General features: G+C 45.1%; 1 protein-coding gene across 2 annotated transcripts in view; it reads right to left on the reverse strand.

Moving 5' to 3' along the window:
• Positions 1-400: 400 nt before the first annotated feature.
• LOC107396908 (polymeric immunoglobulin receptor) overlaps positions 401-25,337 on the reverse strand; it is a 30,695-nt gene continuing 5,758 nt past the window's right edge. For both annotated transcript variants that reach the window (XM_070548263.1, XM_015976751.3), the window contains 6 exons: positions 22,001-22,132; positions 19,813-20,145; positions 16,979-17,302; positions 9,936-10,262; positions 9,304-9,372; positions 401-4,646 (listed from right to left, as the gene is read on the reverse strand). In XM_070548263.1, the coding sequence (XP_070404364.1) occupies positions 4,570-4,646; positions 9,304-9,372; positions 9,936-10,262; positions 16,979-17,302; positions 19,813-20,145; positions 22,001-22,132 (1,262 nt within the window). In that variant the 3' untranslated portion in view covers positions 401-4,569. The remainder of the gene's footprint in view (positions 4,647-9,303; positions 9,373-9,935; positions 10,263-16,978; positions 17,303-19,812; positions 20,146-22,000; positions 22,133-25,337) is intronic.

Below are 25,337 nucleotides of genomic sequence, written 5' to 3' on the forward strand. Positions count from 1 at the left end.
TTTTTTTTTACTCAGCGCTTGTGCGCCCCTTTTGTGTCATGAAAAAATGCCGCCCCGGGCAACTGCCCTGTCTGCCCGTGCCTAAAACCGCTACTGGAAGTGGAGATGTGTACTGGAAAAGAGGGGAATGAAGATTATCTATGGCAAGACAGAAAACGTGTGTAACTGAGAGGAACACCAGAGAAACACATTCAGACGTAGAAGAATGCTGAGATTGGAGCCACCAAGCAGGAGACTGAGAGGAGATCCATGGATGTGGTGAAAGAAAACATGGAGTTAGTTGATGTCAGGGTGGAGGATGCAGAAGATAAGACTAGATAGCGAGAGATGGTTCACAGTGGAGACTCCTCAAGGGACGAAGAGAAAGATGACCGATTTTGAAAGAAAAGATGTGAACAAGTTGAAGTGAAAGTATCACTTTATTATTGTCCATACCAGGCAATTACAAAACACACGACCTTTGTGAAGTAAAAAAAAAACACATTTACTTACAAGTTAACTAACAAGTCCCGTTAGAAACAAATTAGTCAGAATAAAAAGTCACATTTAACTCGGGGTAAAAGGTCAGAGAGTTAGTAGTTCATCATTCCTAAGTTCTGAACTTTTCTCCTCCGGCTCACTTGGGTTTCCTGAAACAGGAGCGCCAGAGCTTTCCTCCCCAGAGAACCACTGGCAGGTCTTCATCTATACTCTAGTCCAGGGGTGTCAAACATGCGGCCCGCGGGCAGGATCAGGCCCGCACACAGTTTAAATCCGGCCCGCGAGATGATTGTGTAAACCTTATTTTCAGACTTTACAATGGACAGTCTGAAAATGAGCTTTCATTTTTCTATTAAACTGCTGGTGAAAGCTAAAAGATGTCAGGTATCAGGAGTCAAAGACATGCATGGAACAGATATAGCCATGTGATCTGGGAATCAGTTATTTGACTTACTGAGGAATAGTCTGAGTTTTTTGTTTTGTATTTCATGTTTTCAAATACACTTCAGGTGTTTTATTATTAATAGTGATGTTGTGCTTAAACTATTTTGGATACACTGTCATCAGGCTCCAGCTTTGTTTTATGTTGATCGTACTAAAACAAAGAAAACAATCTGAAGCTGTTTTTAATTTATGCATGCTTTAATTTTACTGGCCTGGCCCACTTGGGACTAGATTTTCCTCAACGTGGCCCCTGAGCAAAACTGAGTTTGACACCCCTGCTCTAGTCCACATCTAATGAGTTGAAAAAAGAGAGAGCTTGGTCTTTTAGAAAGTAACATGAATACAGAAACAAAGAAAAAGATAAACAACAAAAAATACTTAACTTGTTCTTATTTTAATGCCTTGCTGGCGTTTTGGGTCAGGACTTAGAATAAAATCTTTAAGAATGAATCGCACTGTGGAGCAAAGCATTTTGACAGGAATGTCTCCGTTTGTAACTGCTGTTTTAGTTTCTACTGTAAAAAAGACACATTAGAGTCTAAATAAAAGCTGTAACAAACACGCAGAATCAAATCTACTTTATTGTCATTGCCTCGGCGTCCTGAAGCGTAGAAACTTGTCTCCGCAGCACAGTCACCCTTTGCACTGATGACTGCTTCGTAGGGTCGTCACGGCGTGAAAACTTCACCTCACGGTCATTGTGACCAAAGTGATCACGGTTTTCGGTATTACTGCCGTATTTTTTTAAACGCGTTACACTTTCAGACTACTAAACAAACCCTGTACACCAGGAAAATAATGTCCTCAGTTTGTGTCTAATTTTTGACTGAAGTTTATTTTGTAATTATGTTGTTTATTTGTTTACATTGTTCCCCTTTAGTCTTTAAAATACCAAAAATGTGCCCATAACTTTGTTTGTTTGATGTCATCATTTTAAAAATATGAGATCAGATGATACTCAGTACTCAAGTAGCCTTCTATTCAAATACTTCTCTACCACTGGGTAACTGCTTGGACTCTTACTTGAGTGTAGTTGGTTGCTGCTCGACCCAGCACGGCCAAACCGTTTCCCTCAGTGGGACAAAATAAAAATCTATATCTCCCACTCCTATTTATTATTTCATGATGTGTTGATGGTCGTTTTGAGGGTATTACACGTGCTAATTATAGCGGCAGAAACGTGTTATATTTTCGGACAACTAAATAAACCCTCCATATCAGGATAGTTGTTCTCGGTTTATGTCTTTCCAGTGAGATTTGCTGATTTGGGCAAATGTCATCAGGCATTAATTGTTAAATTCATAATGATGCAGCAAGTCTATTTATTGCATTGGCGACCAGCTCTCATCTGCCTCCTGGGAACTCTGTGATGCATAACGTCACTTTAACACGGGGGCGTCCGCGACACCGTTTATATGCTGGCAGTGGGCGCCGCGGCAGCACTATAGGGTGATTGGCTGCATTCTCCCTCAACCCAAAGCTCTCACATCACGTATTTCAGCTAAAACGCTGACGTTAGCTTGCCTTGCATTGACTGTAGAGTTGTGGGTGATGGTCGCACAGATGCCATGACATTGAAGTGTGGCAGCCTTTCGCAGACACTTTTTTCCCGCACATGCTGCTAACAGGATAGCCGTCTTCTATCAACTATCCCTCTGCATTCTTTAAATATCCAAAAAGTGCCCGTACTTCTGACTTTGTCTTCTTCGAGGGCTGATCGATGTCCTGAGCGCTGCCGTCTCCTCCTTTGGCCGTTATTTCAGCGTTAGCTTAAAGACAGTTTTGGTTGTAAACTACAAAGTGTGCATGTGCAGCAACTTCAGCAGGTGATACGGTGGCTGGTAAGGGTCACCGCACTTTTGGAGAAAAACTGTAATTATTATTGTCAACATTTTAACCGGGGTTTACCGCTACATCGGTTACCGTGACAACCATACTGCTTTGCACAGTAGGGTTTACTAGGGTTTACCGCTACACCGGTTACCGTGACAACCCTACTGCTTTGCACAGTAGGGTTTACTAGGGTTTACCGCTACACCGGTTACCGTGACAACCCTACTGCTTTGCACAGTAGGGTTTACTAGGGTTTACAGCTACATCGGTTACCGTGACAACCCTACTGCTTTGCACAGTAGGGTTTACTAGGGTTTACCGCTACACCGGTTACCGTGACAACCATACTGCTTTGCACAGTAGGGTTTACTAGGGTTTACCGCTACACCGGTTACCGTGACAACCCTACTGCTTTGCACAGTAGGGTTTACTAGGGTATACAGCTACATCGGTTACCGTGACAACCCTACTGCTTTGCACAGTAGGGTTTACTAGGGTTTACCGCTACACCGGTTACCGTGACAACCATACTGCTTTGCACAGTAGGGTTTACTAGGGTTTACCGCTACACCGGTTACCGTGACAACTCTACTGCTTTGCACAGTAGGGTTTACTAGGATTTACCGCTACATCGGTTACCGTGACAACTCTACTGCTTTGCACAGTAGGGTTTACCGCTACACCGGTTACCGTGACAACCCTACTGCTTTGCACAGTAGGGTTTACTAGGGTTTACCGCTACACCGGTTACCGTGACAACCATACTGCTTTGCACAGTAGGGTTTACTAGGGTTTACCGCTACATCGGTTACCGTGACAACTCTACTGCTTTGCACAGTAGGGTTTACCGCTACACCGGTTACCGTGACAACCCTACTGCTTTGCACAGTAGGGTTTACTAGGGTTTACAGCTACACCGGTTACCGTGACAACCATACTGCTTTGCACACTCTTGGCATTCTCTTGATGAGCTCCCAGAATTCACCTGAAATGGTTTTCCACCAGTCTTGGGAGTTCCAGAGGTGTTTAGCACTTGTTGGCAACAAGAGTGTGTAATCAGCAGTAATCAGAGCAAAGGGTGGCTATTTTGAAGACAATAGAAAATAAAACGCGTTTTCAGTTATTCCACCTTTTTGGGTTAAGTACACAACTCCTCATGTGTTCATAGATTTGATGCCATCAGTGAGAATCTAATAATGTAAAGGTCCCGGAAATAAAGACAACACATTTTATGAGAAGGTGTGCCCAAACGTTTGGCCTGTACTGTATACCAGATAACTGCCCACGCCAAAAAGCAGAAATCTGGAAATCCATCCATCCATCTTGGGTATCTGGACTGGGGGTATCTGGGAAAGGCATTTTACATTCCACTTCTTCCAGGAGTCCAAAATATGCCTGACAAGGTGCATTCTATCCAGACAAGAAGGAGCCCACTTCGCCGATCTTAATGTTGAAAACTATCTCATCAATCTTGTTGAAAGACCAGCAGAGCAGATGCATATTTTTAATAATTTCCAGATTTCAGCAGCAATCCAGAGAAGACAAAGAGCCTTGGGAAGACAAGGCAGGAGAAAAATACAGCGACCTCACCCTCCAAGAGGTGGAAGAGAAAGCTGATCAGAGATCAGATTTAAGGCCTCAACTGATCCAAGATCTGCTCAAACAACTGAGCATCATTAAAATGAACTAAACCACCATCTCCATGACAACAGGCATCAGCATCACAGTCAGATGAAGACGGACTCAGTCACTTCTTTTAGGGATTAATCATAGAAATCGAATCGTATGTCCTCAGGCTGACCAACAGAGATGTCAGACTGACTCAGAACCGATGTTTTGCATCAGTGATGTTTTCACCTCCTCTTCTCTGTTGGGTCCACCCGCTGTTCCTGAAGAAGAAGAGACACACAGAGTGGGATCAGATCTTATGAAGACGAGAACAAACAACATGGGATTGTTGATTGGTCCTTTGGTTATTTTGAACAGAAGAAACATGTTCATACTTCAGTTTAGAGCAGCTGATTAAATAATCAATTATTTAGGATGATGTGTGTTAATGATCGGAGGGGAGAGTGTTGGGCATCAGAATGGTGCTTGCTTGGTGATATGAAAAAACATCCTATCATGAAACTATTTTTATAAAAAAAAAAATCATTATTTTGTTGTCAACCTTTAAAGGCCCCGTGTGTGAAATCCATTGAAACCATGCTGAAAAAATGCGACTCTTTAGCGCCGTGCAGTTCAGAGAAAGTATTGCAGCTACGGTGGCTCACTCATGAGTTTGACTGTATAATCAGTTTCCAACCTGTGTAGCCTAGCCCTCTTTAAAAAAGCATTTATGATCATGACTGTTTTATCAACCTAGCGGTTCTGAAGGAAGCAAGCTAGTTCTGTTCTTGAAGCAGTCACGATTCACACACGGAGGAGGGGTGACGTCAGCCGGGAGGTCAAGTGTTGTGAGAAATTGTGTTCCCCTGAAATATTCTGTCCCCCCGTGTCGGGAGATCGCACTTCTGGCTATTTTCACAACATTTGTGATAAACTTTTACGGTGAAATGATGTCATGTAATGGAATAATGTTATGATTGTGATTTTTTAATCTGTATTTCCTCCAAAAAATCAATAAAAAAGAACAGTAAAAACATTCTTGTTCACTCTTTTGCAGCGAGCTTATTTATCATTTTTGAAAGTTATGTAAAAGATATAATCTCACTCAGTTTAACATCTTTTATTTGAGGTTGTTTAGTCCTCATTAGAGCCCTGCACTGAAGCCCCAGGCCCTCGGGTCGGCCCAAAGCCCGGCCCGATGGCCCACGGGCCGGGCTTTGGGCCAACGACTGTGTAATGACCTCGGTCACGGGCCGGGCGCCTTTATTTTTAATCGAATTCATTAAAAAAAAACTGAAACACTTGAACGCAGCAGCACCTGCCTGCTTCTCACGCACCGGCACCCGTTAGCTCAGTTAAGGTCTGTGTGGTTTATAAATGCGCCTATATAAACGAATTCTCAAACTGCTGATTGAAACATGTGCCCCTATTCTAATATGCCGCTTTATGTCCACTTTGATATGTCAGAAACCATTCGTTTATTCTCATGAAAACGGCAGCGTTCTATTTTTCTGTGAATAAATTCGCTCTGCAGCTAAAAAAATACAGCATTCATTGCTGGTTTTTTTCTAACTGGAGAGCGCATTTTCAGCGCGGCAGATTAAATTTACAAACGCTTTATTAATTCGAGGGCGTTTATTTAATCTGCAGCTCTGAAAAAGCGCTCTGCAGTTAGAAAATTAGAATGCTGCTTTTATTCCTAATTGCACAAGAGCGCATTTTCAGAGCGGATTAAATTTACAAACGCATCCAATTAATATAGCGTTCGTAAATTTCATCTGCCGCTTGAAAAATACGCTCTGTTAGAAAAAAATACAGCATTAAATGCTGTTTTTCTTTCTTTTCTTTTTTTTATTATTATTTTTTTTTACTGCAGAACGCTTCTCACAGATAATTAGAATGCTGAGCATTCTATCACGCTAAAACATTATGAAAGGTTAAAAAAAAGTCGGGCCGGGACGGACACGGGCTCAGATTTTAGGCCCGTGCAGGGCTCTAGTCCTCATAATGGACAATAAGTTCTGTGGCATTGGAAATATTTGATCTTGACTGACTAAGGGAAACAGAATATTTCATGGGAACATAATTTCCCACAACACCCGTTTCACGTGGATCACGGCGCCTCGATGTAAACAAAATGGCCGCCGCTACCAGCTTACATGGATATGGAGCGATCACTGGCTGATCGTTAGCCACGGCTGGTGAAGGAGTGTTGGTGAGCCGGGCCATGCTGGAGATCAAGTAAACAATGTCTGACTTATCCATCAGCTAATCGTGGCTCACGGCTGGCGTGGTGGAGATAGGCGTCACGAGCTACCGAGCTACTAGTTAGCCATGGCTAGAGCCGGGGAGACGCTGTGTATGCTGGTGTAAACTCCCACGGGTTACCAGAAAAGGAGACCCAAGTCTAAAGGTAACATTTGAGAAGAAGCCCTCTGAGTCGGAGCGTCTCTGTAACGCGTGGAGAACTACATTGCCGTTAGTAAAGTGTTGTGGAGATAAAGTAAACAACACTGATTTAGCCACTGGCTAGCGGATGAGCGTGTTGAGCCAGATGGCAGGCTGCGGGAAGAGAGGAGACTTGAGTAGAAGGACTTTGGAAAGGACACGTCAGGAATGGGTCGGGAGTTCTGGTACTAGGAAAAGACGGATGAACAACTTGAGGTGAGTTTGGGAGACAGAGACACTAATCGGAGGCTGGCGTCCAGATAATAGCGGGCGGGGGTCTGAACATATGCAGCTTCCTTGTGTTGGACATGATGACGGACTGACAAATTTTATGTCTTTTGATTTAATAGTTTTTTATTCAAACTTACAAGTACAGCAACGGTGTAGCTATTCTGCCCTCTGCTGGTTCTTTCAGGTTACAGTCAGAGTCCAAACATCCAACATTGACTCCACCACACATTACATGCCCACTTGACCCCATTCCGACTAAGCTGCTCCAATCTATTGCTCCTACAGTAGCCGCAGCAGTCACACATGTGATCAACGCTTCACTGACATCCGGTACATTTCCCACCTCTCTCAAGCATGCTCGGGTTAAACCGCTGCTAAACAAACCATCTCCTCCTCCAAAGCATGTGGAGAACTACAGACATATCTCTCTCCTCCCTTTTCTGTCCAAAATCATTAAGAGGGTGGCTTTCAAGCAGATCACAGAATACCTCTCACAAAACTGTCTGCTTGACCCTTACCAGTCTGGGTTCAAAAAGAGCCACTCCACTGAAACTGCTCTGTTAGCAGTGGCTGAATCCTTAAAAGAAGCTAGAGCGACTGCCAAATCCTCAGTGCTTATCCTGCTCGACTTATCGGCAGCATTTGACACTGTCAACCATGGCTTCCTTTTGTCCGCACTCTCTAGCATGGGCATCACAGAGAAAGCACATGCCTGGGTTGAATCGTACCTCACAGGACGATCATTCGGTGTATCTTGGCTTGGACAATCCTCTACTGTGCACCATACTGCCACAGGAGTCCCCCAGGGCTCTGTACTAGGTCCTCTTCTCTTTGCCATATACACCACCTCACTGGGTGAGATTATTCGATCACATGGCTTCTCCTACCACTGCTATGCAGACGACACCCAGCTCTATCTGTCATTTCCACCGGACGACCACACTGTCTCTGCACGAATATCAAACTGTCTCTCTGACATGTAAAAATGGATGAAATCCCACCATCTCCAACTCAACCTCTCTGAAACTGAACCACTTGTCATCCCAGCAAAACAATCCATACAGCACAATATCTCAATCCAAAATGACTTCCTATCTCTGGCTCCTTCAAAGGCAGTTCGAAATCTGGTGTTGTGATTGATGAACACCTGACCTTTAAAGGTCATGTTGCCTCTGTTGCTCGTTCATGCCGCTTTGCGCTGTATAACATACGAAAGATCAGACCATACCTAACACAACATGCCACCCAGCTCCTGGTGCGATCTACTGTCATCTCCCGCCTCGATCACTGCAATGCCCTTCTAACTGGTCTTCCAGGCTGTACTGTGAGACCTCTTCAAATGGTCCAGAATGCAGTGGCGCATCTGGTCTTCAATCAGCCAAAAAGAGCACACGTCACCCCTCTGTTCATTGAGCTCCACTGGCTACCGCTAGCAGCACGCATCAAATTCAAATTGCTAACACTAGCATACAAAGTCCGAGATGGTACGGCTCCCATCTACCTGAATCCTCTTGCAAAGGCTTACGTCTCGGCCCGGCCGCTCCGGTCATCACAGGATCGTTGGCTAGCAGTGCCTACACCACGTTCTCAGCTGGCCAGGGAACGCCTGGGATTCCCCTGGAAATGCTGACCCAAGTGGCTGGGGAGAGGAACATCTGGGCCTCTCGACTTAGGCTGTTGCCCCCGCTACCCGACTCTGGATAAGCGGATGTTGGGGTTTTAAAACATGAACGCTAGTTTAACTGGTAACTCTTAACTGACCCTAGGTGTGTGCTTGTGTATGATTTTCCCAGTGGTGTTCTCTGTTCTGTCGTTCCCTTTCTGTGCGCTCCACCTCCTCCCGCCCCTCGCTGGCCTGGTAGGAGTGTTGGTGTGGGGACAACCTCGGAGCCTCTTGTGGCATGGTTCTGATTTGGTTCTGTATCCTTGATAATGGACCACAGAGACTCAGGGAACATTCACACGCAAGCCAGAAGTCAAGTGGAAGATAAAGATGATCTCCCAACTCCACGATAGAATCTAAATAAAAGGTGATCAGACTGTAGAGCTGAGGAAGGATCAGCTGAGATCTTTTGTTGCTCCTAGGATCAAAAGTTAAAACTGCTCTCTGATCAGTTATTAAGTCTCACCTGATGGAAACTCTTCAACTGATCCGAGATCTGACCAAACAAGGTAACATTAATGATGATTGAAGTGACTTGATCTCTGTGAGATTTTATAACCTGTTAAAACTCTAAATGACATCAGCCTGATTCTTACCCTTCTGCCGAGGAGCTGGATGAATTTTTTCTGTGAACTGATATAAACGCTCAGTGATGGTGAGATGTTCTAAAAAAGAAACACAAAGAGTGAGACCAGATTTAGCGAAGACAAGAACAAACATCGCGTTTTTCAGTCATGGGGAAACTGTACCAGCTGAGGAAGTGGACGAAGGCCCGAGCGTCCACGGCTTTCGAGCCTTTTTGTTTATTATAAAACAGAAGAAATGTTGATGCTGCCTTGAACAAATGAATGATCTCAGTCTTCTCCACGTAATGAATCCTTTTTGTTAGATGGTTCAGCTAACTGTTCATCAGCTCATACTAAACCTCACATATCTGAGTTCTGTGTCAGACAGGAGAAAAGGGAGGCTGCATTTCTGCATCTTAAGATGGAAGGAAACATGGTTCATAACAAGATTCAGTCCATCAGCAGCTGGGTGTGTTCTGTGGGTCATGTGACTTTTGTTAGGTCAGAACCTCCTGTGGAACCAGCATGGTGGTTCTATCTGCAGTGATGGAAGCAGTTGGAACCACACAGAGCTCAATCATCACAGACATTGGTGAGTTTGTTAGACCTCTTTCCAGGCTGACGTCGCAAACTGCTGCAGAAAACAAATATGGAGGACTCACCTATGACCCAGAGGTGCAATGCTTTCTGTTTGACGAGTTCTTTTTTATCCTTGTAGACGGTGCAGGTGTAAACGCCTTCATCCCTGTAGTCGGGCTTCTTCAGAGTCAGACTGAAGTCTCCCGTCCTCAGCAGGTCTTTAGTCACCTCCACACGACCTTGATAGTCCTGGTGTTGGTCTCCAGGCTGTTCTTGGCCGTTCTCAAACTTCCAGACCAACTTATTGGTCCACATATTTCTCCACTCCACCTCACTGCTGTCAGGAAGCTTTTTGAATTTAAAACACAGTCTGACAGACTCCACCCCCTTCTCCACTTTTATTTCTCTAGCTGGAACAGACAGATGAAACATAATCTGATCAGACATCCTAGAACCTTCAGCTCTAACAGTTTTAATCAGAAATGGATTCCTATAAAAACTAGCCATGAGTCTGGAAAAGAGAATTAAACAAAGTAGAAAATAGAATTTATTTATTATCGATAAGTGAAAAAAACAAAGACATCTGCAGGCAGGTGAGACGTTTCAGCTGCTGTGGAACAATGTTCTCTTGTTCCAGACCTGCAGGATGATGTGCTGTAATCCACATAGCTTCAGGGGATCATTCTCGCCCACAGCCACCAGCATCTTTAACGACTCGTTAAAGATCATCAACTGAGATCATTAGTATTACTAATATTTATCCTTTTATTGCTCTGAAAAATGAGTGGGGTGCACTCATTGACTGTTAAAATACTGGACACACCTGTGATGTCACCCAAATCTTTCTTTTTTTTTTTTTTTTAACCTTGTCCTGTCTGGCTGTGAAGCAAGCAGAATTGATGTCTGAATGCTGGTAACAAGCCGTACAGATTTATTCTCAGGTGGAGCATCAAAGCGTCTGTTTTTAATGTCACGCCTGATACTTCAAATTTTATTGTTGTTGTTTTTGAATGCTTTGTTCCGACCAGACACGGAGACAGAGGTGAAAGAGAAAGGAAAAAAAACAAATGGTGGGAAGAAAGAGAGAGAGGAGGGGGGGGGTCGTCCACAAAAATAAACAATAATGAACAAGAGTCTGCTTCTAGACCTGCAGAAAGAGAAGAGCAGAAAAAAATGGGACACACAACAATACATCGGGAGCAAGCTATCACTGCGTTAACGTGATGATGAAATATAAAATCAACATTGTTTAACTGAAGAATCACACGATAATAAACCACAGTGCATTTAGTGGCAACGACAGCCTTGAGACAAGTGTTGAACGTGCCCAAGCCCATACTTTTGAGAGCCCCATGTGAGCACCTGTGTGTGTACACGCGCTTGTTTATGTAAGGTTTCTCTATAGGAGCGTCCAATAGAGAGTGTGAGGGACCACAGATCTGCCCCCAAAGATGCGTAGGAGACGGGGGGAGCTCCAAGTCCCAGAGATCCAGGCGCTGCCCCAGAATACAGGAACCCCAGGGGGACTGCAACCAGAAAGGCCCCCCGCCCCCCTCGAGAGGCGCAGAGGATCGCCCCGGGGGGCCACAACCAGCAGCCGGCAGAGCCCTGGGAGATATCAGCGGCAAGCCCACAGGCCTGCCTGCCGCCTTCCACCCCCTAGCCGCCCGAGCCCGGGACCCAGCGACCCGGGACCCAGGGGCGACCACCCCCACCGAGGACCCAGCAGAGCCCAGGGACCCAGACCCCACCAGGCAGCCACCGGGATTGACCAGACAGGTGCCAAAGATCTTAAACCCCCTTACCCGGGAGCCACGAACACTCAGGCAGACCAAGGCACCACACCCCACACCAGGTGTGGCAGGGGGAGGGGAGACGAAGATCTATATCATCAAAGGAGGTCCCAGGAGAGGGGAGGAGTCAAAGGCCCCCCTGACATACAAACACAGCCACACACTCCCTCCCTCATGCTCACACATACACATACAACCAAAGACTTACAAAAATGCATGCCGAACACCCACTCATGCTCCCCATACACACCCTATTCACTCTGGTCCCGGTACTGCTGCACACTGGGTACAACCATCACCGATTACCAGAGTTTGACCCTTTCTGCTGGGGTGCTGATGAGCAGGCTCCCCCGCCCAACGCTAAGCACAGCAACCCACCACCCCAGACCCCAACCAGATGCCCAGATCTCCCTCCTAGTCTCCAGCTCCAGGAAGCCAAGCAACAACAGAGGTGTGCTAAGACCCCTAGTCTCCCTCCGCCTGCTTCATTATAGTGTTGTGTGTTGATGAGGTGTATTCCATGGCTGTGGTGAGCGAGCAGTGCAGGCATTGTCTGGCCTATGAAAGCGGATGCCACCGCACCACCCCACTTGCACCCACAGCCCTCGTTGTCTAAGTGCAGTTTAAAATTGGAAGTGGGCACCGGCACTCGAGAGGAGGCTGAGAAATTCCCCTGCCAAATGCCGTTGAATGTGCTCACTCCCAAGGCCCTAAGTGTGTGTTTGCGTGGAATGTCATCGGTGGAAGTGTATAAGGTGCAAATAAAATTGGGGGGCAGGTTGCCACAGGAATGCGGAAATGGGGTCCATACCCGCACTCCCTGACTTGTCCACCCCCCAAGGTCCTATGTGCATGTTTGTGTGATGATGTGAGGGAGCAGGAGGAGAAAAATATGCGGGGATGGGGAGAAACGGCTGGTTGGGCTTAGCCCTCCAGGGAGCCAGCTCCCCCACTGGCCCCAATAGGCACCTCTGTTGTCAAATTGCCACCAAGGGCATGGAGACCCTAGTCCATCCTGCCAGGGCCCAAAGCAGCAGCATTACAGAGCCCCACGGAGTCCGAAGGCACCAATTCAGCCCCACCCCAGCAGAAAATCTATGCCCATCCCTGCATTTGCACAACTTCCAGAATATGTAAGACATAGGACATCCAGGTAAGGTTGGGTCCTCCCCCTCCTGGACCTCCCCCTCCCCTGTGATGGAACAGCAGAGGAGCCAAGGTCTACATGAGGCCCCCGAATCTGGGCCAGGCACTGCTGCATGCTCCTGCCTTCTTCCCGGCAGCATACATATCAGGACCCGACCCCCAAGACCCCGCCCAGATCCCCACACGGGGCCGGCCACCCCCACACCCCGGGCCCCCAGGCCCCCACCCAGGCCCGCCTAGGGGATATGCAGCCACCAGGCAGTGACCCATGGCCGCCGCCAAGACCTCCAAGGGGCCCCACTCACGACCGCCGGCAGTCCACCCCCCAAGGCAACCAAATCTTTCTGAAAGGCTTTTTTGAAGCCAAACGGGGGCTTTCGCTCAACACCATCTTGGTTGTGTCACATGACTCGTCACTCCAAGTCAATCCAAAATTGGGCAAAGAAGTGGGAATGAGAGCAGAACTATGAGGGTCTGATACCAGCGTTGTTCCCAGCTACAAGCTATTCAGAATGCCTGTGCTCGGCTTCTGACCAAGTCTTCCAAACACACCCACATCACCCCGCTTCTCCTCCAGCTTCATTGGCTGCCAGTCAACTTCAGGGTTCATTTCAAGATCCTGGTTCTGGTCTATAGGGCCTTACATGGACAAGCACCATCTTACATTGGAATCGAACCCGGATCCTCCAATTGAAAGTCATCAGCTCTACCAGCTGAGCTATGACAGTTCTTACTGAAGATTGAATCAAATTTGTTGTTCGGCTACCGCCATTGTGCTCCGAGAGGAAGTCAATGGGCCAATGAGGTGGAGGGTAAGGAGCAGAAAAAACGTACCAATTAGAGGACAGAAAAGATCAGCCACAGGCCACGCCTCCAGAGTGCCAAAACTCCCAACAGCCGAGCGAGCAGAATCAGAAACCGAGCGCGCAGAAAGGCTGCCGCGCTCGCAGTGAGGCTGCTGCGTGCATGTTTTCCTCTGCCGTGTGCTCGTTGGCCAACGCGTACATGCAGGTTTGTCACTTGTGCACATCCTTGTGCTCTCACACAGTTTGCTCCCTCTCAGTGTACAAATGACCTCGCGCGATGTATATTTTCACTCAAGAGGTTCTAACATCCATGTGCGAGTCCCGTTCGCACGCGCGCGACGTTGGACCCGTGCACGCGGAATACGGGTGCACGGGTTTTGGCACCCATCTGACGCCATATAACATGACGTGTGTGTCTCCAGTCTGACAATGCAGCGCTGCACACACTCATCTCTGATCTCTGTGAGCGCAGGGAGAGGGGCGACGCTTGCAAAATGCCTGGGACAATTATTATATTCATGTGATGGGATCTGTTAATGTTGATGGGGACAAGTTTGTAAAAGAGGAGGAAAGAAAAATAAACAGTGCTACAGAAAGGTGAGGAAATGAGTGAAATCAGGACAGCCTATAGGACTGCCATTTGGGCAAGCCATTTTAACATTTAATCAACAATTGGGCCTCTCTGTAATTCCTATTTTATGTAGCAATACTTTAAGTTATCCTAGTACTAAATGTATTCTTAGAACAAGTAATTTGTAACAATAATTACTTTTAAAACATAAGATGCCCAAGAATGGTCATGACTCTAAACTAGATCTATTAAACCTTAAATGTATTTTTTTTAACCAGGCTGTCAACATGTTTATTTCTGTAGTGAAGTTGGCCTTTTTCAAATGGGAGTCAATGAAGATTTGCTCATTCCTGGTGCCAGCCCCTAGCGGATGTGGGTGGAACTGCAACTATTGACATTTCCGGGTTGGCTTCAGGCCTGGGAGCCGTTGGCTTCCCCTTGGATGCACCGCATGCTGGGTAGCTGGCCACAGACAGGTTAGGCAGAAGGAGGGATGGAAAAGATACAAGTCATCCCAAAATGCACGTACCCCGTCATATTCAGAAACTTTGTAACATGGAACAGGTCAGCCTGAACAGGTGTGGCCTGTGGGTCATGTGACCGCTGTTAGGTCAAAACCTCCTTTAGAACAGTGGCGGCTGGCCAGTAGAGGGCGATAGGGCGCCGCCCTCCCAGTTTCCCCTGTGTTTTTAATTTTTATTTTAAAAAATAAATAAATACAATTAACAAAAAAACAATAGGGTTCCCTGCCCTTTGGGCTTGGAACCCTAATAATCACATATTCTAAGTTAATTGTGTGTTTTGTAACAAAAATAAATCATATATATATATCTATATTGGTCTCTGCCGATCTCTGCCGATCTCTGCCGGTCTCTGCCGGTCTCTGCCGAGCGGTGGAGGCTGTGTGCTGTTTTTCAATCGCCCAAACAAGACGGGACCAGTTGTCCAATTGCTGACAAGAAAATCAAAGGGTAGGAATGGGAATGTATCCAATCAGCGTCGACGTTGTTTCAGAACGTTTCAGAAGCATGATGGGCGATAGAGCTACCGCCAAGGCTTTCATTGGTGTTCTGAGAGTCTCGACTCCAGCACGTTTTTGGTTGTGACTCGTGACGCACATGGAGCAGACGCAGACATGGACGCCGCCAGTGACTACAACCAGCATGGATACCGGATCTCAGCAGCCACTGAATTCAGTTCGGTCTCTTCTCCAGTATCCGTTCGAGAGGAGAACTATGGTGGAAAAACTTAATGTCAAAGAGCTTGGACCAGATCAGCCCGACGTAAAGATAAGCCAGCAGGAGAAGGAGAGAGGTAAACTGTACACACGAGGCTTCTCCCGAAATTGGTACACCAGGAAGCAGTGGCTAGCTGGATGCAATCACGCTAATGCGTTATTTTGCTTTCTGTGTTTGTTATTCAAAACGGCTGGGATCCACAGAAGGTGGATGTGGAACTTGTGTCTCATTAGGGACTCCATTCATTCTCTGACTGAGGAATGCAGCGCATCAGTGCAGCAGCAGCCAACAAAGAAACGGAGGACGTTTGGCCAGGGAGAACAACAGCAGCTGGGTGCAGACGTAAGCTGTACATTACATTTCTGTAAACAAGACAATCAGAATCAGAAATCCTTGGTTGTCCCACAAACCGGGACTTTTGTTTAATAACATGTTTAATGTGCAATAACTGTAAAAACTAATTTCAACACACATACTTATTATACATATTTAATCACGTAAATGTGTATTTCATGTAAATTTGTACATACATCAATCTGATTCCATTTTACTTGTTACACTTCTGCTGCAGCAAACAAATTTCCCAGCTTTTGGGACAATAAAACATTTCTGATTCTCAATGAGATGTTTTTACATTTGAAGTAAAAACATCTCATTGAGAACCAGAAATGTTTTATTGTCCCAAAAACTGGGAAATATGACATTTGTAAGAGGATACTGATGACATTATTTCCTATGAAAGTTTTTCCTATGTACTTATCTGTTGTTTTTTTATTTATCTACTTTAAAGAGGATTAAGACTTTCCTGAGGAACACCATGACACAGGATGGGCTGAATGCTCTTGCCATGCTCTCCATGGAAAACAAGCTTGTCACAAACATTCCTGACTTCAATAAAAAGCTCATCGAGAGCTTTGCCACTCAGAAGGACAGAAGGGCAAAATTTCTGTACAAATGAGGTATCACACACACACACACACACAAATGCATCCACTTGATCTTTGTATAAAGTTGACCTTGGCACAACACTCCAGAAATATTTAACAGTGTAAATTTCTGGCATTTTGTCTAAGTAGTGTTTACTACCATTACTGTAACAGTGACCTGCTCATAATTTTTCGTGTTCACTCAAATGTTGAAATTAAACAAAATGTTTTTGTTACTTGCCTCTTGCATTGCCTATTTACCATTTATGGTCATGTTATTTTATGTGCAATTTAATGCAGTATTTTTCAACCTTGGTCCGCAAGGCAGCGTGCCAATAGTCAGACACACCTGGATTAATCAGTTTGTCCAATGATGTAAGACAAGAAATAAAAGAGCTGTGCTTAATTCAGGAAATAGTGAAGTTGTGCAGAAAGCACAAGTTTGTTTAAAAATAAAAAAATAGCACAGCCCCACCAAAAATATTTTTCACCAGCCGCCACTGCTTTAGAACCCAACATGATGGTTCTATCTGCAGTGATGGAAGCAGTAAGAACTAATTCATCACAGAGAGAGTGAGTTCATTAGTTCTAGTTTCAGGCTGACGTCACAAACAGCTGTAGGTAACAAAAATCATGGATTACTCACCTGAGACCCAGAGGTTCACGGCTTTCTGTTTGATGATTTCTCCATCCTTGTAGACGGTGCAGATGTAAACGCCACTATCCTGCCACTGAAGGTTTCTCAGAGTCAGACTGAAGTCTCCAGTCTTCAGTAGGCCTTGATTCACCTCTACACGACCTCGATAATCCTCGTGCTGATCTCCAGGCTGTTTGTAGCCGTTCTCAAACGTATAGACCAGCTTTTCAATCCACACATGCTTCCAATCGACTTTATCCCAGTCAGGATGCTTGAGTTTGAAGTTCAGTGTGACAGACTCCGCCCCCACCTCCACTTGTTTAACATCTTTACCTGTAACAACCCAACAGGTGAAAACGTGATCTAATCAGTTAAGAACGAGAGCATTCAGCTTCAACAGAAACTCTCTTGTTGTCATAACTGGAAGTTACAGAAAAACAAACATGAAGATCACTAATGGTGTAATTCAGATTTTCTTCAGAATTACGTCGAAAGAAACTCAATATAATAATGGCAGAAATGTGTTTGTCCAATTTTAGTTTCATCAAAAATAAAACTTTATTTTATAACATGCTATTTAAAAACATATCAGACCAAGGATGGTAGCATGGCCAGCTATGCCAGTGCAAAGGGCCTAGTAAGGTTCCCATTCAAATAACCCCATGCCCTGAGAATTCTAACAAGGGCCAATCAGCTCTGAGCAGCTTATGTCACACACTGTGACAATCAGTTTCTCATAAACTATGAAGATGGCGTCTGAAGCGAAGTACACTGAGGCTCTTTCCTCTATTCTAAATGACTTGGACATGTTTTTAAAACCAAAACAAGAAGAAGAGCTAAAAGCCTTTCGTGCCGTTGCCAGACGACATGTTTGACAACAGTAAAAAAAAAAATACAGGATTACAGAATTTCCTTCTTTTTTCTGATTTGATATTTTTGAGCTGGCTAGTCCAGCCCCTCATGGTGCTCTCTGCCTCTGAGTATCCAGACTCTGTGCAGAATAGACAGAGGGCCAGTCTGGCTGGCCAGGCTACAAGATGGCGAGATGGGCTGGGGTCTCCATGCCCTGGGTGGCATTTTGGCAACAGAGGTGCCTATTGGGGCCAGTGGGGGAGCTGGCTCCTGGAGGGCTTAGGCCAACCAGCCATTCCTCCCCATCCCCACACATTTCTCCTCCTGCTCGCTCACATCATCACACAAACATGCACATTGGACCTTGGGGGTGGGCAATTCAGGGGGTGCGGGTATTGACCCCATTTATGCATTCCTGTGGCAGCCTGCCCCCCAATTTTATTTGCACATTAAACACTTCCACCAACGACATTCCACGCAAACACACACACTTAGGGTGAGTGAGCACACTCAACGGCATTTGGCAAGGGGATCTTTCAGCCTCATCCCGAGTGCCGGTGCTCACTTCCAATTTTAACTCAGACACAGTGGGCTGTGGGGGGAAGCGGTCGTGTGTGGTTGCATCAGCTGGCATAGGCCAGACGATTCCTGCACTGCTTGCTCACCACAGCCATGGAATACACCTCATCAACACACAACACTATATTGGAGCAGGCGGAGGGAGACTAGGGGTCTTAACACACCTCTGTTGTCACTTGGCTTCCTGGGGCTGGAGGCTAGGAGGGAGATCCGGCCGTCTAGTTGGGGTCTGGTGTGGTGGGTTGCTTTGCTCGGCGTTGGGCAGGGGGGCCTGCTCATCAGCACCCTAGCAGAAAGGGTTGAACTCTGGGAACTGGTGATGGTTGTACCCTTTGTGTAGCAGTACCGGGACCAGAGTGAATAGGGTGTGTATGGGGAGCATGAGTGGGTGTGTAGCATTGATTTTTGTAAGTCTTAGGTTGTATGTGTGTGTGTGAGCACAAGGGAGGGAGTGTGTGACTGTGTATGACTGTATATGTCAGGTGGGGTCTTGGACTCCTCCCCTTTCCTGGGACGTCTTGTGCTACTACACATCTTCGTCGCTACATGCTTGGTAAGTATGAGGATTGCTGTAAAGACACTGACACTAGTCAGTGACTCGATGCAACTTGCTGGGTTCCTTATATAAGAAGCTTTTTACAGATTGGCTTAATTAACTGACCTGTATTGGAATGTTTACCGTGCGAAGTGCCTCGAGATGACTCTATAAATAAAATTGGATTGGATTGGATTGGACTCTTGTCGTGACTTGGCGCTTTATAAATAAACTTGAATCGAAAAAGATTTGTGCCATAATCAGGTTTGTTTTCTTTACACAAAAGAAATTTTAGATTAGATATTACCCGGGGCGAAAACCCCATTTCACTTTCGGGGGGAACAGCTAGCCGGCCGGACTTTGGACATGCCAGATCTAGTTTGACCTGGTCACACAGCAGCTGAGATTTGTGGAGAGGAGACTGAAGGTAGCAGATGTAGGTCATATACTTTTGGTTTAAAAAGAATGGCCTCTGTCTTATCATCAGCGTTAATTCATTTTAATGGAAATTCTCTGGAACGTCTGTCCCTTGCTTGCTCTGAATACAATTTCAAAACTTCCAAACACATTGACACTGAGCATGTCATTGTGATACTGAGGAAAAAAAACATCAAAGAAGGCTTTTCTGTACAGTCAATGAGCACAATAGTACTTACACGTACTGTGTGAGTGGCCGTCAACCAAACCATACAGAATATTCAAATACTGTATTGGAGCAATAATGGGAGTATACAGGTGTGTAGGAGGCAGGACGTGATTCAAACACACCTAAGCACATTTCTAGGAAGAGTGCGAGTTATCATGCATGAATTGTGTGCACGTTTGATTAAAAAAATAAATAAAGAAAGAAATCAGGAAAAAAAAATGGAGGACTCACCTTTGAACCAGAGTTCCACTAGTCTTTGTTGGATAATTTTTCCATCCTTGTAGACGGTGCAGATGTAAATGTGTCCATCCTCGTAGCGAGGCTTCATCAGAGTCAGACTGAAGTCTCCAGTCTCCAGTGCGTTTTTATCCCCCTTCACACGATCTTTATACCACGGGTGCTGATCTTCCAGCTGTTCTTGGCAGTTCTCAATCTTATAGAGCAACCTATCAGTCCTCACATGTCTCCACTCCACCACTTCCCCATCACGAGGATTTTCGAGGTTGAAGGGCAGTGTGACACAGTCCTGCCCTGCTTCTGCCTCCACCGTGTATAACAGTTGGTCTGAAATAGGAGAACAAATGAAGTGACACAAAAAGACTCAGACTGTAGCAGCTGGTTCTAACTGAACCTGAACCTGAACGGTTTACTTTTCGGTAAGTAAAATTATATTTATGCATTTTAGGTCACTGCCGAGCTGAGCTTAGATTTTAACATGTACTGTTTAACCATGAAATTTAAATGTAATAGGGTGAAACGCAGTGCATTTAACATAATGCTGCACTTTAGAAAATGGGTTGAAATATAACATGTTGGTGGAGCTGGGTTCTGACTATCGGTATTATCCCCTTCCCGCAGCTCGGCGCATCTCTGATCGCAGCAGCGCCTGTCTGCTGCACGGGCTGCCGACTTATGGAGCTCTCGGATGGAAACCGATGTTTTCCACCCGGTTCTCCCCAGCAGTCAGCCTGGTGTATCTTGGACTCAGAAGCTCCGGTGTTCTGCACAGTTAACTCCGGTTGTAGCTAGGTAGCCACCTCCGTTAGTTTAGCTCCCACCTCTGCGTTAGCTTTGGGTTAGCTTGTAGCTACATCGATTCAGTTTGACGGGTGTAGTCGTTTGATCCCAGCCCTACAGCCCCACCCTCAGCTCCACCTCTTTTCCCTTTTGTGGAATTGTCTGGGCTTGACGGAACCTGTGACACGGTCAAAATGGTGGTGGTAGCCACCTCCCATTTTGGCACAAAAACTTATTATTGGAGCCCATGGACACGAATTGTCCAGTATATATGTCGATGGATATCACATGTCAATGGGTCTTTAAGATGAGAAAACACAGTTAGATTTTTGTTGACACTGGCAGCATCTTTCTCATCTGCTACACCTGACCAACAAACACAAAACATTGTGCTAATGCCCGCTACCGGTGCAGAGACCCAAGTAATAAGAGAGCATGCCACAGGATATCCACACCTGAGAGCTAAAAAGAACGCTATTTGCTACCTTTCTGAGTTTTAACAGGTTTAAGGAGGTGTACAAAGTGACTCAGAGATGAGCAGAATTGACACTCCATAAATGTGTTCATGAGTTCAGTCTTCAATAACGTCACTAGTTTATCTGCTATTAAAAGTGCCAATGAAGTCTTTAGCAGCAAAAACAACAACCTGCTGCTCAAGTGTCAAAAGAACAAATAAAATATTTCGTTTAGTTGACTGTACCAAAATATAGTTGTATAACCTGTCTGATGTGTTTTTTATGATAGTTTTACAAAAACATTACTACTACTAAAATAAATTACTAGGGCTGCACGATATTAGGAAAACCTGCGATATTCGATAACAGTGATTAATGTTGCAATATATATTACTTGCGCTAACTAAAAAACTCAGGAACAAAAATAATCAAAAGCAAAGAAATAAAAAAAATCATAAAAATGAGAAAAGCAAAAAATGTGAGGAAAGGGAAAAAGAAAATGAACGAGAAAAGGCAATCAGTGGATCCCGACAAAAGCAGAATCAGCAGAAAGAGCAGAACAAAGCTAACTCAGGTGTTTGCTAACCATTAAAATGAAGTGACATCCGCCTCGGGGGCGGGCATCTGACCTATGAGAACCCACCCAATTGGCCAAATGGGTGAAGAGCTCTATTTGATTTGTAAAAAAAACCCACCATGCTTCTGTTTGACTGACAGAATGCATTGTGCGTAGCAAACATTTGAACTGACCATTCATTGCGATATTTATCTGTTCGTTGCGATATGCATATTGTGCTTGCTGATATCGCGATAACGATATATTTACGATATATTGTGCAGCCCTATAAATCACTAAATAAAGCAGAAGTCAAATGTCTGACAGGGTCAGAGAGGGCAGAAGCTGTTCTGTTCCACTGAAACATTAACAGACAGAAACACCGACATACCTTCAAAACTCTTTTTCATTTTTGTCTTCTGTATCTGACAGAAAAAGACGCCAACTCCAATGAAGAGGGCTATGATGACAACCAGTGCAGCAACAACATATGCAGGCCAGACTGGAGGGGGAGGAGGTGGTTCTGCAGTGAACACAAAATAATATGAACATGACAGGAAGCATTCCAGTGACATCACTTCCTGCTTGAGTGAGCCGAGTTTCAACATGTGATGTTTCTTTTTTGTGTGTGACTGCTCTGTCATCTAAATCCCCAATGAGTTTTGGCAGACAGCTGCTTTCACTGATCCAGGATCTGTTGGAGGTTTCTTCTTGTTAAACGGGGGTTTTCCTCTCCACTGTCGCTACATGCTTGCTTAGTGTGAAGATCTGCTGGGTTTCCCAGTCCATCAACAGCCTTTTAAATCTTTTTAGATGGATTTTGTTGGAACATAAAGTTTTTATAAAGGATGACAGTGATACTGCATGAATAAGTAGCTTAGAGTAGAAAAAGCAGATCAGTGCAGCTCAGAGCTGCTAATTCTGATGATCACAGACTCGGTTTTGGGGATTCTGTTTAATGACTGGCTGTGACTGTGGTACTGAAAATTGTTAATTGCTCCTTAATGTCAGGAAATTTTACTAAATCCTTGAAAACTGCTGCTGTTAGCCTATTTTAAAGGGAAGAAAATTAGATTCCTTATTAGTGATGAATACAGTAAGTACAGACCGATCTTTTATCTCTCTTTCATTGGGAAAATGCTGGTCACTGTAATCCAAAAGGGTTCAAATAAAGGAAACTGGACTACTTTGGTTTCTTGAAGGCATTTCTCTTCTCATACGAGGAGCTTTGTCAATTCTAACTGGAATATGAGAGAGTCAAGCTTATAAGCGGTAGCTGTCTATTGTTATCTAACGAGTCGAGACTACTCTGCTTGACCCTTCCTTTCAGTTAAGCAGACTGAAGACAAGACTGAAAATATTTTCTTTGGAAATAAAGATAGGATCGACGTTATTGCTAAACTTGCCTCCAGAGGGATGAAGACAAAAACTCAGGTTAGAAATCGAAGTTTCATAATTGATTCAGACCTGAGCTTCACTGGTCATATTAAGGCTATAACCACCTCAGGGGTCTCATGTCCATAAAAAACCAAGAAAAACTCGTTCACGTGTTCATCTCCAGCAGGATGGACAATTGCAATGGTCTTTTGTCTGGTCTTCCCAAAATAAAAAAGCTTAAATAAATAAAATAAAATAAAACACAGCTTATTCAGAATGCTGTTTCTATCTGTAGTCTTAACAAGAACTAAGAGAACCGAGCACATCACTCCTGTTCTTAAAGGAGCAAAATGTAAGAGTGAAGTAAAAATTCTACAGTGAAATAATGTTTTGTAATTAAAAAACGGCCTAATGTTGGAATCATGTTGGAGGAGTGGTTACATTGAGATAGATTTCATTCTGAGCCGGCTGGAAGAATGTCAGTTTTTCTTCTTTCGAATACGAGGGACATAGTTACTGCTTACATCCAGTGAGTTTGTGAGGTGGCAGAGGCTGCACTGATCTACCGCTGCGGCATCAGCATTTGTAATTTGACACCTTGGCGCCAAGAACAGCCGCCGGCTGTTCAACTGACCACTACCTGGTGGTGAGTTGGCTCCGATGGTAGGGGAGGATGAGTGAGGGTGTGGATGAGATCTGGCTGGGTTTTTTGAAGGCTTGAGATGTTGTAGGGGCTGTGTTGGCTGACGCAGCTCTGCAAAATTGCGTGAACATTGGGGGCAATTCCACTGGACTGGGGTGGTGGTCCCCCTATTTAAAAAGGGGGGCCGCAGGGTGTAGCTCTGTACCCTTAGAGGGGATGTTTGATCGCGTACCTCGATAAGCCCTGTGGGGGATACTTCAGGAATATGAAGTGACTCTGTGTTATGGGCTGGTAAGTCCCTGTATCATCGGTGTCAGAGCTTGGTCTGCATTGCCGGCAGTAAGTCAGGCTCGTTTCCGGGAAGAGTTGGACTCCACCAGGGTTGCCCTTTGTCATAGATTCTGTTTTCTGACAGGATTTCTAGGCACAGCCAAGGTGTTGAGGGGATCCTTTTTGGTGGCCTTAGGATCAGGTCTCTGCTTTTTGCAGATGATGTTGTCCTGTTGGCTTCATCAGAACGTGATTTGCGACTTTCGCTGGAGCGGTTCGCAGCCGAGTGTGAAGCAGCTGGGATGAGAATCAGCTCTTTTAAATCTGAGTCTTGAGTCGGGTCAGGGATGAGCTCCTGCCCCAGGAGGAAGAGTTTAAGTATCTCTGGGTCTTGTTCATGAGTGAGGGAAAGATGGAGCGTGAGATCAACAGGCAGATTGGTGCTGCCTCTGCAGTGATGCGGGCGTTGTACCGGTCTGTCGTGGTGAAGACGAAGCTCTCGATTTACCGGTCCATCTACGTTCCTACCCTTACCTATGGTCATGAGCTTTGGGTAGTGACTGAAAGAACGAGATCGCTGATACAAGCGGCTAAAATGAGTTTTATCCGCAGGGTGTCTGGGCTCCTGCCAAGACGTCATCCTACTACGGCAATACCGCTCGACCAAAGTATATTGCATCTCTTTTTTAATTCTGTTCTTTCACAAATGTTTAGCAAAGAGTTTAGCAGTTTTGTTATTAAATTAGTTGAGAAGCAACATGTCTTTAAACCAAAGAGTGTTCATTCAGGAATGTAATTTGTTATGTAACATGAATTTGTTTGTTACCCTGAGGAGGTGTCCTCTGTGGCAGCCATTTTGAAGCAGCTAAAGAGGAAGCCCGCCTCTATTGCTGCCTTTGTATAGGAAATGCCTGAGTGGACTGATGTGATTGGCTGACCTGAATTGGAGGGGGGGTTGGAGAGTATATAGGTGGACTGCTGGGTGTGGCAAAGGGTCGTTTTTCCTCTCTGAAAGTGACAGAGACTGCTAAGAGAGTTGGATGGGTGGCCATTTTGAATATGCTGGGATTTTCTGATTTTGTTTTTTTCGGACCAGAGGAAATAAAATTGGTTTTCCTTGTCTATCGACCAAGTCATCATGTTTCTTTTGTCCTCACTACACTTCACTGTGTAACAAAATTCATGTTTCTTACTTTCTAAATGTTTTCGAATGTGGTAAAGTAACTTCTGTAAGTTTGTACGTTCAGCCAATCATCTAGTGTGACATCATCGACAGGCGCAGAACCCTGAGCTGTCCAGAAGGAAACATGGCATCCTGGAAGATGCTAGACCCACGCCCTTTGCACTTTAGACCTCATTTTTAAGATTACATGGTACAAAGCCACCAACATTTTCAACAACTGAACATCCTTTTATTTATTTTCAACAATGTTGATTC

This window comes from Nothobranchius furzeri, chromosome 2, assembly GCF_043380555.1.
Source record: "Nothobranchius furzeri strain GRZ-AD chromosome 2, NfurGRZ-RIMD1, whole genome shotgun sequence".
Taxonomy (NCBI): Eukaryota; Metazoa; Chordata; class Actinopteri; order Cyprinodontiformes; family Nothobranchiidae; genus Nothobranchius; species Nothobranchius furzeri.